The 13,736-nt window shown below is 44.5% G+C and overlaps 3 protein-coding genes across 4 annotated transcripts; 1 reads left to right on the top strand and 2 right to left on the bottom strand.

The window, feature by feature from the left end:
- Window positions 1–1,193: 1,193 nt before the first annotated feature.
- Window positions 1,194–5,933, bottom strand: slc25a11 (solute carrier family 25 member 11). The gene is made up of 9 exons (XM_044020675.1): window positions 5,707–5,933; window positions 3,886–4,038; window positions 3,401–3,518; window positions 3,228–3,316; window positions 3,062–3,152; window positions 2,844–2,934; window positions 2,423–2,522; window positions 1,973–2,024; window positions 1,194–1,661 (listed from the first exon to the last, which is right to left on the bottom strand). Exons 1-9 carry the CDS (start codon window positions 5,769–5,771, stop codon window positions 1,506–1,508), a joined length of 915 nt encoding a protein of 304 aa, XP_043876610.1. The 5' UTR covers window positions 5,772–5,933; the 3' UTR covers window positions 1,194–1,505.
- Window positions 5,934–6,078: 145 nt separating this feature from the next.
- On the bottom strand, window positions 6,079–8,734 carry LOC122766068 (low affinity immunoglobulin gamma Fc region receptor II-b-like). 2 transcript variants are annotated; one of them, XM_044020677.1, is made up of 6 exons: window positions 8,561–8,734; window positions 8,225–8,260; window positions 7,798–8,058; window positions 7,168–7,425; window positions 6,934–7,074; window positions 6,079–6,850 (listed from the first exon to the last, which is right to left on the bottom strand). In XM_044020677.1, exons 1-6 carry the CDS (start codon window positions 8,589–8,591, stop codon window positions 6,753–6,755), a joined length of 825 nt encoding a protein of 274 aa, XP_043876612.1. In that variant the 5' UTR covers window positions 8,592–8,734; the 3' UTR covers window positions 6,079–6,752. The 2 variants fall into 2 exon arrangements, with proteins under 2 accessions (XP_043876612.1, XP_043876613.1); XM_044020678.1 differs by lacking the exon at window positions 8,225–8,260.
- A 129-nt stretch (window positions 8,735–8,863) lies between these two features.
- On the top strand, window positions 8,864–13,624 carry LOC122766062 (zinc finger protein 239-like). Its single transcript, XM_044020672.1, has 2 exons — window positions 8,864–9,397; window positions 12,608–13,624. Exons 1-2 carry the CDS (start codon window positions 8,945–8,947, stop codon window positions 13,322–13,324), a joined length of 1,170 nt encoding a protein of 389 aa, XP_043876607.1. The 5' UTR covers window positions 8,864–8,944; the 3' UTR covers window positions 13,325–13,624.
- The last annotated feature ends 112 nt before the right edge of the window (window positions 13,625–13,736 follow it).

The raw sequence follows: 13,736 nt of genomic DNA on the forward strand, positions 1-13,736 counted from the left end.
CTGACAAGGTCAGTGTGTATGACAGAAGAGACCACACACACATTCTTGCGTATCAGTCTTACCAAGGATCCCCAAGCCCCTTACCTTAACCTAAATCCAATTCTAACCCTAACCCTTAAAACAGCTAAAGGCCTTAAAGTTGTGAGAACGAGACAAAAGATAGTTTTAGGTTGTTTTTTTGACCTCACGAAGATAAACACACACACACACACACTTATTTTCATATCTTAGCGAGGACACATCATAGACCTAATGTATGCCCTATCGACCTAGCCCCATAACTAAACATCTCCGCAAAGATAGTTGTTTTTTTTTACATTTTTTGGACCTCACAAAGCTATAAATACAAGTACACAATTAATTGTTGCCCCATCATCAGTGAAGCTGATATTTAAACGTTTCCTTAATCGCTAACACACATAGCAGTGGTTTTATGACGTAATATGATCATTTTCAAACATACACATATATTGTTGTTTAGTTTTTAAACTTTCTGTTTTCTTATTTATTTATTTTTTTTGTATCACTTACAAAGAACCTGGGCAGCAGCTCAGCTGCTTCCCCTGCTGGACACACGCTACCACTTCACGAGGCTCAAATCAAACCAGTTTGCTGACTTTGTTGAACAAATTTAAATAACACAAATGCAGTTTGCCTGTCAGCAATGTCAAATAGCCTCTCGGCTAAAATCCAACACATTTAAACAACATATACTGTACATTATGTAAATATAGGACAATTTACAACAAAAAATAGTAACAAAAAAATTCAAATTTTATTTTGTTTTTTTACTTGTTTGACAAAATAAAATTGACACAAAGTCCATGCGATATGTCAAAAATCCAACGCAAAATTCCCTTTAAAAAAAAAGAGTTCCACAAAAACCAGCCACTCTTAGAACGTACGTTTAATTCACATAATTATAAAAAATAAATTTTTTTCGTTAGTTAGCTATTTGAGAAATTTGAATAGTTCAATGACACAGTTTGACCGTCGATGCCAAATAGGCCCCGAGCTCCCTCGCTTTTACGCAAACTTCCTGCGACACATATTCAGCACAGTCTGTCCAAAATTCCGATGTACACGGAGAATTCCGGAGGACGGGTTTCACATTTACGTCCCCAAAAAAGAAATAAATGAAAGAATAAAAACAAACAAACAAACAAACAAAAACACTTTCTGGGGACACGGTGAAGAGTTCGGGAAGTTTTATTCACAGACACAGATCGTAACACGTGGACCGTTAAGTTGTCCTGTAAGCTTCCTGAAGCGGTGTGGTTTCTACAAATAAGACTTTATTTTACTTATTGATGATAGAAAACATCTACTGACAACTTTTAAGTATTTATTTTATTCACATTCTTTTCTTTACAAAAAGAAGTTAACTTAAAATAGTGTGTGTGTGTGTGTAACTCCACTCCTATACACACCAGTTTCAACACTGATTCTCGTTGAGCTTCATTGTACTGTGACAGTGTGTGTGTGTGTGTGTGTGTGCATTTGTGTCAGCGTTCCAGGACGTGGCTCTTGTACAGTCGGTTCATCTGCTCCAGGAAGATGAAGGTGAGCACGGTGTGCGGACCGAGGCGAGCGTAGTAGGGTGTGAAACCTTTCCACAGCGAGAAGAAACCTTCTTTGCCAATGACTCGCACCAGCACCTCCTGGTGGACGCACAGAGACGCGTGAGCGGAATGCCGAATGTTACAAGAAATGAACGCTTGTTTTGTTTTACGAACGACAGCAAATTGAACACTGTTAAAAAAATAAAACATATACTTTTGTACATCCAGTTATGAGGTTACTTAACAATTTTGCATTTTTTTGCCGATCACTCTAAAAGAGGAAAAACAATTGTTGAAAACTTCTAATAAAAACATTCCAAATTGTGATAGATCAGTGACCAATACTGTAAGAGATAGAAGGGAAGTTTACACTGTAAAAAAACAGAATGTTTAATGGCGGGAAAACTCACCAAACCGTTCTTATACTCGGGCTTCCCGTCAATCATCCTCATGTTCTGAATTCTGAAGGGAAAAAAACAACAAAAAGAACACAGTTACAACCAGCGACGACATCATCACCAACGATGTCAATAAAGTCAACAATGTTATGAACATCAACAATGTCAGCGTCATTCACGTCACTTAAGTCAACAACGTCATCAGTAGGGCTGATCATAATCGATCTTTTAATACGGACCTTTTACTGCGCCGTGAAGGCTTTACTATTATTAATTTACATTTTCAGAATTCTACCGTGTTTGGACATCTGTTCACATTTATTTTGTTGTATTTAGTTGTAGTATGTATTTTGTTCAGTCACGAAACGAGACGATTCAGGAAACTGAGGTTGACAACTGGTCGACAACCTCATTAGCGTCAACAACGTCCACTCGAGACACTCTTGTTCTTGTTCGTCTCACCTGGTCTTCACGATGTCGACGGGCATCGACGCTGCCGTGGTAACGAGGCCGCTGATCATGCTAGCACAGAAATGACACAGTATATCGTCTCCGAAGTAACCTGGAAAACACACACACATATTACTAGAGTTGCAACTAACGACTATTTTCAAAATCGATTAATCTATCGATTATTTTCTCGATTAATCGTTTGGAATATCAGAACCTGTTCGACAAACCTGGAAATGATGACGTTCTTAAGTGTCTTGTTTTGTCCACAAACCAAAATGATTGTCATCAAACCGATTATTCGATTGTCAAAACAGTTGCCGGTTAATTTCGTAATCGATTAATCGACTAATCGACTAATCGTTTCAGCTCTACATATTACATTTGAGCTCCGAGTGTGTGCGTGTCACTGTGTGTGTGAGTGTTTGTGTACCTGAGTCTAGCAGCGCCTGTTTGGACTGAGAGTACGACGCCAGCTGAGCAGCGTTCACCACGACCGCTCGAGCCATGGTGGGGATACAACCCTGAAACACAAAGGTCAAAGTTTACGTTGGAATTTTAACGCAACTTTGTAGAATTCAGACAGCCCTTAGCGCCACAGTCCGGGCCCCGCCCCCTGTGGAGGAACGCAGTCTCAGCTGAAGTCCTCACCCTCCACAGTGTGGTCACGCCCTCTTCCCTGGTGATGCGAGCGAGGGCGTTGAAGACGTTGCTGTAGCCCCGCCTCTGGTCTGCGGGGAGACTGCGGACAAAGACAGCGACACCGTTAAACACCGGGACAATGTTTGGGAGGAGACACATGTGGACGTCGCCTCACCGTCCATCAGCCGTCATCCTGATGAGCGCCACCTCCGCCGGCGTCCCCACAAACGCTCCCGTGGCGCCCGCCGTCATACCGATCAGAGCCTGCGGAGGGGAGACGTGTCCCGTGGTTCACTCAAAAAAAAAACGTTCCCAGAGAAGGGTGAACATGTTTCCACGGTAACAAACCTTGAGCAAGAAGTTCGGCGGCCGTCCGTCGGCACTCGTCATCTTCTCAAACAGGATGGTGTAGATTCCTAAACGGGTTGTCGTGTACGTCGCCTGACGCAGCAGACCTGCCGACAGACTGTCACACACACACAAGTTAACTTCTTTACACTGTAAAACACTCACTGTAACTAAACAATAAAACATAACGTTAACACGAAATAAATGATACCGACACTGTAAAACATTTTCTGTAACTACACTGAAACATTTTTCATCTTCACACTAAAGATATTACACCCACACTGTAAAAAAAAGTGTTAAACTTTCATGATTATAGTGTGAAGAATAAAACATTTTTAAAGTTAGCGCGAGTAAGTAATTAGTCCTACGCTGTAATTAAAATATTTATTGCAACTACACTGTAAACCATGGTGCTACTGACTGACGAGTGATTGACACATATATTGATAAAGTGATTGATGGACAAAGTGATTGACAGATACCCGGTGTAGATGCCTCCCACGCCCTCGTTCCTCAGGATGGAGAAAAGCGCGTGGAAACTGGTCTTGTACTCCCGCGCCGTCGTCCCCTGACCACTGAGCTGCATCCTGTTCTTCACCAAGTCCAAGGGCTGGACGAAGACCGTCGCACCCATCCTGAGAGGGGCAGACATGAGTCAGACGCTCTAATCCAGGGAGTCAGGAGAACCTTTGGTCTGATCTCATCCCACACCATGATATGTACTTTCCCAGAATGCACTTCAGTTGCTCCATAAACCCCATTGACGATGATGTAACACAAATGTTTAAAATGACATGATGCACAGACTCACTGGAACACTGGAAACTCAATTGCGAGTCTCTGGGAATGCCCGCTTACTCTCCCACACCAAATTCCATAGAGAAAATCATTGATTTTTACATCACATTAAACAGGAGTTGTCGAACCACTGCTGCCTCCGTTACCTCATTCAAATGTGTCATTTTGTGACTTAAGTGTTTGAAATCCTTTGTTCAGATTAACCTCTGTGACACAACGCTGCCAAACAGGGCAGCGGGAGACCAGCAACGTCCCATGTCCCAGTGAGATAAAATCGAATATTTTCTCTATGGACTTTGGTATGGAGGGCGTAGGTGGTCCACAAAGTGACGCAAACTTCAGTTTTGTATTGTAAAAGTCTGTCCAACAGTCAGATAACGCACAGAAAATACACACTCCGCTTTCTGCTCGCTAATATTACGCAGTTCCAGTTCACTAAGTTTTTGCTATAAGATAGTACCTCATTCCTTTTTCCAGTACCTGCTCTGGCGAGGTTCCAAGCAAGCTGAGCGATACTAAAAATGTGACGTCGACAGAATCAAAGCGAACAATGCCAAACTGTAAATCAAATAAAAAAGACTTCAAAATCTTTAAAACATGCGTTAATCTCTAAAATTTAGCAAAGGAAATGTCGACATTTAACAAGAGGAGTTCTGGCGATCCTAAGCCAAATCACACCCCGTTAAATCGTATTTGCTCCGCTCATATGACTGAACGGGCTTTTAAATGATTCTAATGATTCTAAAAATTCAGTACACCAAAATCAACTGCTTTGACCGTCATGCTGAATGGAAACTAGGGGTGTCACGATTCTCCAAATCTTTGATTTGATTCGTAATCTTGTTTTCTCTCTTTCAGTACAGATGTGTCATTTTTAGATTAGATTAGTCTAGGATCATTGGATGTATGTCATGATAATGTAATTCCATGATTTCTTTGCAACGTACCACGCTAAGACCTTGTTGTTAAAATTTAAATTATTTATTAACAATACGAATGCAACAATAACCAGTAATGCTCAGCCCTACAAACACGTCTATAGCGCTAGTTATCACTTTAGTTGAGTTGAATTTCGAGGAGGTTTTTGCTCCAAATGAGTACAGAAGAGTTGTCTGTGTTAATGTCAAGCTGAGCCAAGTCGTGCTAGAACTGTGTAGTGGAAACCTCGCCATAACTCAAAAAAAAAACAAAAAACTGAACTGCCCCTTTAATGCCATCAACTCACAGGACTGAGTTATGTCAGAGTGGGTTGAAAACGGGTTACAACAGGTTAAACGGTTTAGTTGATGCTCTAGGGGGTTCGCATGTGACGTCACAACTACGCCGCCGCGGGGCGTTAGCATTAGCAGCGAACAGGGGGCGGGGGTGTCACGGTCATTGTGACAATAATGCTTTTCTTTTTCGTATTTCGCAGTGTGTTGTTCGTTAGCCCCTCTGTTAGCCACTAGCTGTCCCACCGGTGACATTAGCGCGTTAGCATGACAGCTAACAACGGCAGCACATACCCGGCCAAGCCGCCGAACAGGAACTTGATGGCCTTCGGTGACGTCTTGGCCTTTCCCTCTGCCATGTTTCACTCGGGTCCGTTAAGTCTCGGTTATGAATCCCGCTGCGTGTGTGTGTGTGGCTCTGGAGCCGGGCGGTGCAGCTGCTCTAACCGGGTCGGGGTTGCAGGGGGAGCAAGGTGACTCTCTGCAGCTGGCACGTCCGGAGATACGCAGCCCAGCCGACCAATCGCGAGTCGAGTACGATGATCCACGAACACAGCCGATCTGCGTGTGACGCCTTCAGAGTCCCTGCTGTAGCTCGGACATCCCAAACTCTTAACCACCAAATAATAATCAGAATAATCAAAGTAGTGATCAATGTGATCAAAGTAGTTTATAATCAATGGTTTATTTCACATTTACATTCCATTCATATTAAATTCCATTCCATACATTTTAAGCCTGCTTGCCTTATTTACAAAGTTTTAAAGGCAAGATTGTGATTTATGCATACATATACACATATCTTATATATATCGTATCTTATTAAAAGAATTATGCTAACTGGTGAAGTCAGTGAGCATATGATTTCTGTCTTACTGATGTCATCTGATTCTGGCATTTACATGTGGGGCTTTTATTTTGACAAATTATGACAAATTAACAGACGTCAAATCCTCACAATTCAGCCGTTCACAGCAGCAGAGTGGCAACATGGCCGACTTCATGCTGCGCTCCATCAACATTGGATGTTGGAACTGGGCGCGATGTCACCTGCGAGTCCCAAGAAGTTGGGGGGAATAAAAAAATACATGGACACAAACTTGTCTCACGCTAGCCATTGTTAGCAACATCACATGATAAAAACAGCTCTTCACAGTGTTCTGCATACACAAACAGCAAAGCAACATGTCGATTTATTGTGAAGCAAATATGATAGAAGTGCGATTGACAGTGCAAGTAGGAATCTCATGTCGGGGTGGGTGAGGTCGCCCCCTCAACTCGGACATAGCAACTTCTGACTTCAACAGGAACACACCATGATTTACACCTGGAAACAGGAATCAGGACACGCCCACTGTCCCGACATCATACTCAGCAGCTAATCCCTTCTCTGCTTGGTTGGTTGAGTCTGTTGCCATGGAGACGGACCGGTTACCTCCTGCAGACAGAAGAGTGTTGATGATATCAATAACCAACATGTTTACAGTTAGACGGCAGCAGGGAACACCTGCTATGTGTTACCTCTTGCTCTGTGTTGATACAGCAACACAAGGAGGGCGGTGGAGATGCAGTATGGACAGAACACCACCAGGTGGCAGATTAATCTGAACAGGAGCTGCATGTGTGTGGAGTCAGGGGGCGGCGGCCTGGCTGTAGGTTCACCTGTGTGTTAAAATAGTACACTGATGGTTAGAGATGTTTCCAGGTTTCCCCAGGACTCTCCTAGAATCTGTAGACTAGCTCCCATGGACTCACCTGGACTGTAACCTGTGACCCTGATCCAGCTGGACGGAGACTCGCCCATGCCGCTGATGTCACACCTGTAGGTGCCTTCGTTGGACTTGGAGACACGTTGGATGGTCATGTGACGAGTTGGCTCAGTCCCGACGAGGGAGCCATCTTTGTAGAAGGTGGCGGGGAGGTCTGAGGGCGGGGCTTTGGTTTTGCAGGTCAAAGTGACATTTTGTCCCTCTGTCACAGGGAGGGCGGGGCTCTGCAGGATCACTGGTGCATCTGGTCGAAGAAAACACATGACAAGTTTCATCCAATAAGTAACAATAACAATCTGCACACTGAGTGATGTCACACACTGAGTCATGTTACATACTGAGTGATGTCACAAACTGAGTGATGTCACATGCTGAGTGATGTCACATGCTGAGTCATGTCACACGCTGAGTCATGTCACAAACTGTGTGATGTCACATGCTGAGTCATGTTACATACTGAGTTATGTCACAAACTGAGTCATGTCACATGCTGAGTCATGTTACATTCTGAGCGATGTCACATGCTGAGTCATGTCACAATCTGTGTGATGTCACATGCTTTGTGATGTCACATGCTTTGTGATGTCACAAACTGTGTGATGAGGTCTGATCTGACCTGTCACAGTGATGTTGATGACGTCACCGGCTACTTCGTCTCTGGACTCACACCAGTAAACACCGCTGTCCAATGGGACGGTGAAGCTGAAGACACAGAAGGAGACATGCGTTTGTCCCCAGTGGTCACACGGCGTCCTCACGTCCAGGCTCGTGTTCCTCCTCAGTGTCTGTCCGGAGGGGGCGCCGTTGTCCCAGCAGCTCAGAGACACGGGCGTCCCGCTGAAGAACTGGGAGCTGACAGGACGCACAGAGAGATGAGCTGCGGGGGCGGAGCCAATGACAGATTATTGATTAGGCTCTTCTGGAGTCACATGATCAAACAGTGACTCGTCATTTGCTGTCTTTCACGCTGTCACATGACGCTTAACCAATAAAGTTTTATTTGAGATCCAGTGTGTCTGGGGGGAAATGAAGATCAAACCGACCTGCAGAGGGTCTACAGCAGAGCGCCACACTCAGGCCTTACAGGAAGTGGCACGTTACACACACACACACACAGAAAGATATTCAACTTTGTGTTAATAAATAATTAACAACCTTATATTTTCACTGTCAATTAAAAAAACTGATCAATAACAAATTAGCAACAAATCAACAACTGATAATCAATCATAAATGAAATGTTTATGTCTTAACCAATGATTAAAACACAGACCTGAAAACACTTAAAATGTCAATAGATATCAGGAAAGTTCTAAGTAAAATAAACATTAAACGTTGATGTTGACGTTAAATTAAGATTATATATAAATAAAACTTACAGAGTAGTAACGGAAGACGCGACCGTTCCATGTTGTTCGATGAAGTGAAACCACACGCGCACGCACACGCGCGCACACCTTCCCCTAGTAGCAGGTGCTACATTCTTTGAACTCACTGCAGTCACTTCGTTCGTGTTTGTTGTTTTGTTGACGTTTACCTTGTTTTTAAAATAAAATCCATGGTTTTGTTCGTTGTTTATGTGTTTACTATCTGTTGAGTTTCAACTGTTGTTTGTTTTGTTGCTTCTTTGATTCACTCCGGCAGAAACTTGGCCCTTAGCAACAGTAACCAAGAGGAGGCGGGGCTTGACGAAGTCTCGGTCCATCGTCGCTAACATCACGAGAATAGAGGCGGAAACAATCCAGGAGGAGCAGAGAGAAGACATGAGGGACCAAGACCAGGACCAGGTTCAGGTCCAGACCCTGGTCAAAGAGGAGATTCACGATGAGCCGGTGTTCACCAACCATACCGGGATCAAGGAGGAAGAGCAGGATCCGGATTTTAACGTCCAGACCGAGATCAAGGACGAGAACGAAGACCCGGACTTTAGCGACGAGTTGGTGATCAAAGAGGAGAGCCGTGAGGACCCGGGTTTTCTCATCCAGACCGGGAACCAGGACGAGAACCAAGACCCAGACTTCAACGAGCAGTTCGTGATCAAAGACGAGAACCAGGAGGACACGGATTTTAACGCCCAGGACCACTTCAACATTGTGATCAAGGAGGAGGACCACCAGGAGCCGGATTTCACCGAGCAGGGATGGAGCCAGGAGCAAAGCCAGGACCAGGATCAGGGGCAGCAGAGCCCCGAACCCGCGGGTCCCGCCGGTCCTCAGGTCAGTCAGTTCTCGGGAACTGGAGCTACGATACGGGTTTGACCGGTTCGATTCTGTGACGTCACATGTTGTGTCCTTTGTTTGCGGATCTGTTTTTAAAGATTTTGGTCAGTTTTAAGTGAAAAAAAGAAGCAACAATGTGATGACGTCATATTATTATTATAAAATCAGTGGTGGTTTTAAATCTGAATGTCGATAATGAGAAACAAGAAAAAAACACGGCAAAACATCTGCGCCACCAGCTGGAGAGAGGGGTTGTTATAGTTAAGCAGACATTAGTGAATTAGTAAACAACGAACTGATGCTTAAATCAACTTGTGGTTGATTTGTCGAGACATGTAATCGAACATGTTTATAGCTGCAATAGCTACGACACCACTATACGATAATATCACGATGTTTAAGTCACGATACATATAATATCACAATGTTTAATTCACGATGTGATATTATCACGAGGTCTAAGTCACGATACATACGATAATATCACGATGTTTAAGTCACAATGTGATAATATCACGATGTTTAAGTCACAATATATACGATAATATCACAATGTTTAATTCACTATGTGATATTATCACGATGTTTAAGTCACAACACAATATTATCATAATGTTTAAGTCACGATACATACGATAATATCACAATGTTTAAGTCACGATACATACGATACTATCACGATGTTTAAAGTCAAAATGTGATATTATCATGACGTTTAAGTCACTGTACAATGTTATCACAATGTTGTGGGCAGATACTCAGATACTCTGAGCATCAGATACTCAGATGATTCCTACCAAAGAAGAAGAGAACGATGTTACAGCTCCCTTGCACACATCTGGTTTGAGCGGCTCATCAGCCGAAAGGCCCGTCGGGCAGGGGAAGCCTGCGCGTTGAGGACGCAACCCGTGTCATTTGCGTGGTGCATATTGACACAGAAGTATACCAGGGCCTTTAGGGTTAACGTAACTTTTTTGAAAGGGGCATATAAGGGTTAAGATTGTGAATAGACTTACATTGTATACAAACATCCCTAGCCTAGCGAGAATGTTCGTGCAGTTTGGGGGTCAGAAAACAGGGTAAACGGAATGCTTTTTTGTTGATTAAGGGCCGCGAACAATACCTAAATAAATTAGTACTAGCCGACGGCAATAGTCTGCCTGACCCAGCTTCCATAAAAGATTGGGTAGACGATATTAGCAAGCGGCCAGATATCCAGTGGCCAGCTATTCACTCTTACCTTATAGATACACCTAGCCCGTCTATGCGCACACGAGTCACTAGAATTAAGTCGTGTCTGGACATGTTCAAAAGATCCTCTACAATGACTTAGGGAAAGGTTTTTGTGCACTGAAAGCAGAAGTCCTGCCGAGCCAGCGTCAAGGAAAGAAGACGACGATGTACAAGGCGTGGGTCATATACAACAAGGAGAAGTGCTACACTCACACAGCTAACTGCACCAGCATGGCAGGGTAAGTTTATTATTATTTATTTGCCATTTTAACGTCAATTTCACTGGCTCTCTCGCTGTTCAACATAGCATAGCATAGCATATCACCTGTTAACTCAGCCTACTTAGCTTAATTCTCTCTGCTCCAACTCCTTGTCCGCGATCGCAGATATATGGAAACATCTGAGGATGAAGCTTAGCTGACTGGCCTCTTTGGCCAGTATGTCACTTTTCAAAAAAAATGATGATACCATCAATCTAAAGATAATTTTGTGGATTTACACACCCCCCCTCCCCCCTTTGGACATTATGTCAGACAAGGAAAGAAGCTCTTATGGAGATGCAATTTATACACGGTGTATGGTAGTGAGATCATGCCTGCAATTCTCAACATCATGGAAATGTGATTATCTACGCTGTACTAGAACGTGGGTGAAACGTAGTGACATATTTGTCGATCTCCTACAGCGCTGACAGACGATGACATCCTGGAGTTGCGGAGTATTGCCCCTCGTGCTGCAGTCCTGACCAGTTTTGAAAACAGCGACGCTGACGCTGGGTCGTCCGGCAGTGATACGTCTACGTGAGCCCTTGGCTGCTTTGTTTGATGAAACACTTGGGGATCAGTCACCACATCAAACATCTCACAGACTTTAAAAACTGAATTACAGCCTCATCGGCGTGAGTGGCTGGAATTTGTCACACAACAGCAGTCAAACTCAAAAGACTGGCAGACCTACAGAGCTGGCAGGATTACAAGTACCATGTGGCTACAGCCGAACATGTCCGCGACACAGTACAACCAAATACCCAAATACAGCTAAATGTCCCAGCTGTTCTCTGGGGTAAGCCCATGGAGGAGACAACAAGGCAAGCCTGGACAGATCTTATGGTCAAAAGCCATGAAGACTGTAGGGTCAGTTCTTGTGCCCGTTGAGCCTCACCTCGGATCATCACCAGATGGCGTAGTGACACTGGTCGAAATAAAGTGTCTCTACAAATACCGTGATGGGCTTCAGGGAAGCACAGATGACAAGCGCTTTCGCCTTGACTGCCGTAGAAGACCAGATTTTGGAAAGATGATTAACTGTGTGAAATGTGTTGGTCATTTCCATTATGACTGTGCATAAATAAGAAGGAGGTCAGCAAATTGGTTGTGTAAAAACTGTATTTCATGATTGATGATGACACAGGGGTGTCAAACTCAAATAACCTGGGGGCCAATGAGCATCTCGTTTGGTCAAGCGGGGGCCGAAAAAGTGGAAAAAAACAACTATTTAGTAGCCAGTGGTCAATATTCATTATGATATTAGACAGACTTGCAAAGTAAAATAGCTTGTTTTGATATAAAATAATTCACAATAAAAACATATTTATGATGCACAAAATTTAGCAAATAATGACGAGGATAATTGTGATTAAAACAGCAAAAAATATATGTCATTTCATGTTGAGTGTAATACATTTAATAAAGCAATGATTACAACCGAATGTCTTATAACACGTGTGGATGTGTCTACTTCCTGTGCAGAGGGTCGTTGTTTCCCTTTAGTGAAAGGGTTGCACCATAAGCAGCTCATCACGTACTAAAACAACTACTCTACAAGTAGGCATTTTATGTGTTGGACTGTTGACTTGGTACAAGTTAACGGTGCGAGTATGTGCTTTCTAACCCCAAACTGCGCGCGCATATGTCTGTGACGTCGCTCTCGAGCGGTTCTATAAAATCTCTTTTCCCTCTCTTTTTGTTGCTATAGAAACGGAGATACACAAAGGCACATCAGAGCCCCGACGCGACTCCGAAGAGGTTCCGCTGTGACCAGTGTGGGAACACGTTTTCAACTGCATCCAACCTGAAACTGCACAACCGCATCCACACTGGAGAGAAACCCTACAGCTGCGACCAGTGCGGGAAAAAGTTCCGGGACACGTTCCGATTGAAGACGCACCAGCGCATCCACACCGGAGAGAAACCGTTCGGCTGCGACCATTGCGGCGCCACGTTCAGACGCTCGTGCTCGCTGCAGATCCACCAGCGCGTCCACACCGGAGAGAAACCGTACAGCTGCGAAGAGTGCGGCAAACTGTTCACGGACTCGTTCAGGCTGAAGACGCACCGGCGCATTCACACCGGGGAGCGACCGTACAGCTGCGAGCAGTGCGGCTCCGCCTTCAGCCGCTCCTGTTACCTGCAGGTCCACCAGCGCATCCACACGGGGGAGAAACCGTACAACTGCGAGCACTGCGGGAAAGCCTTCTCCACCTCCAGCAAGCTGACCGTGCACCACCGCATCCACACCGGAGAGAGACCGTACAGCTGCGAGCAGTGCGGGAAAGCGTTCGCGATCCCCAGCAGCTTGAAGAGCCACCAGCGCATTCACACCGGGGAGAAGCCGTACGTGTGCGGCCAGTGCGGGAAAGGTTTCAGCAGGTCAAGTGTCCTAAAGGTCCATCAGCGTCTCCACAACATGTAGGACAAACCATCGGCACAGCTGAGGTCATGTGACTGTAAAACAGAGGACGGATTTGAAACGCAGAACTTCTGTTCCCTCCCCTGTTCCCTGTTCAAGTCACGTAGTCAGCGCTGACTCCACGGTGAGCGCCCCCTGTGGCTTGATCCAGCCAAAGAACCATGCTGAATATAAACTGACTCTCCCACACCAAACCCCATAGAGAAATACAGTGATTTTAGCTCACGGTTGACGCAGGCGCTGCTGGTCTAGTGCTGCCTCGTGTGGTCAGTTTGTGTCACTGAGGTCAATCTGAACAAAGAATTTCAAACACCGAAGTGACAAAATAAGACATATGAACTTACTGATGGAGGCAGCAGTGGATCGACAACTCCTGTGTGCTGTGGCGTTAGAATCACTGTTTTTCTATATGGAC

This window comes from Solea senegalensis, linkage group LG3 (assembly GCF_019176455.1).
Source record: "Solea senegalensis isolate Sse05_10M linkage group LG3, IFAPA_SoseM_1, whole genome shotgun sequence".
NCBI lineage: Eukaryota > Metazoa > Chordata > Actinopteri > Pleuronectiformes > Soleidae > Solea > Solea senegalensis.